Below are 838 nucleotides of genomic sequence, written 5' to 3'. Positions count from 1 at the left end.
CAAGGGATACAGAAAAAAAGAGATAGGGGAAAGTCATGTGAGATATACCACTTGATAATTTGCTTTTAATCAGATATCAACGAGTGTTTAGTAGACAACGGAGGCTGCCACGTCAACGCAGATTGCATCGACACAGACGGAAGTTACACGTGCGTTTGTAAAACAGGATATACCGGGGATGGCTATATTAGCTGTACAAGTATGTTATTATTATTTTTTTATATTATCTTCAGGATTATCAAAATCATTTTCTTTGAATTAGTTTTGAAACATATTACATCTTATTACGTCCATCAGTTGACCGGGCTTTCATATCTATAGTTATAACATACAGAATTTCATCATCATAAAAATGAGTAAAGTCAGTCCATAATAAATCCCTGAACATTTCTCTTGCACTTGAGAAAACGCGTAAAATATATATTGCACACTATTGAAAAGATACAAAGTTGTTTACATAAACTGATTTTAAGTACCATATATTTTCCGATATTATGTGTGTGTGTGAAGGGGGGTGCGTTGCGGGAAAGAATGTAAATTTAAGTAGTAAAAAATACACTTATAAAATCTCGACACAGATATCAACGAGTGCTTAGTAAACAATGGAGGCTGCCACGTCAACGCAGATTGCATCGACACAGACGGAAGTTACACGTGCGTTTGTAAAACAGGATACACCGGGGATGGCGTCATTAGCTGCACTAGTAAGTATCTAACCATAAAGCTCTAGTGAATATGGATTTATTGGGTTTATCTTGCGCATGTCTTATAATGAACAAGGCAATATTCGATGTTATTAAGATTATTCATAAGCTCCCCTGTCTGCCTGCTTATATAT

General features: G+C 35.7%; 1 protein-coding gene across 1 annotated transcript in view; it reads left to right on the top strand.

Annotated features, from left to right (window-relative positions):
- LOC119585992 (fibrillin-2-like) overlaps positions 1 to 838 on the top strand; it is a 15,914-nt gene that overhangs the window by 1,957 nt on the left and 13,119 nt on the right. Inside the window, exons 3-4 of the mRNA XM_037934704.1 lie at positions 74 to 199; positions 579 to 704. Coding sequence (XP_037790632.1) covers positions 74 to 199; positions 579 to 704 — 252 coding nt within the window. The remainder of the gene's footprint in view (positions 1 to 73; positions 200 to 578; positions 705 to 838) is intronic.

The sequence above is a fragment of the Penaeus monodon genome, chromosome 20 (genome assembly GCF_015228065.2).
Source record: "Penaeus monodon isolate SGIC_2016 chromosome 20, NSTDA_Pmon_1, whole genome shotgun sequence".
In the NCBI taxonomy this organism is placed as follows: domain Eukaryota; kingdom Metazoa; phylum Arthropoda; class Malacostraca; order Decapoda; family Penaeidae; genus Penaeus; species Penaeus monodon.
This window is presented reverse-complemented; position numbering and strand designations above follow the sequence as displayed.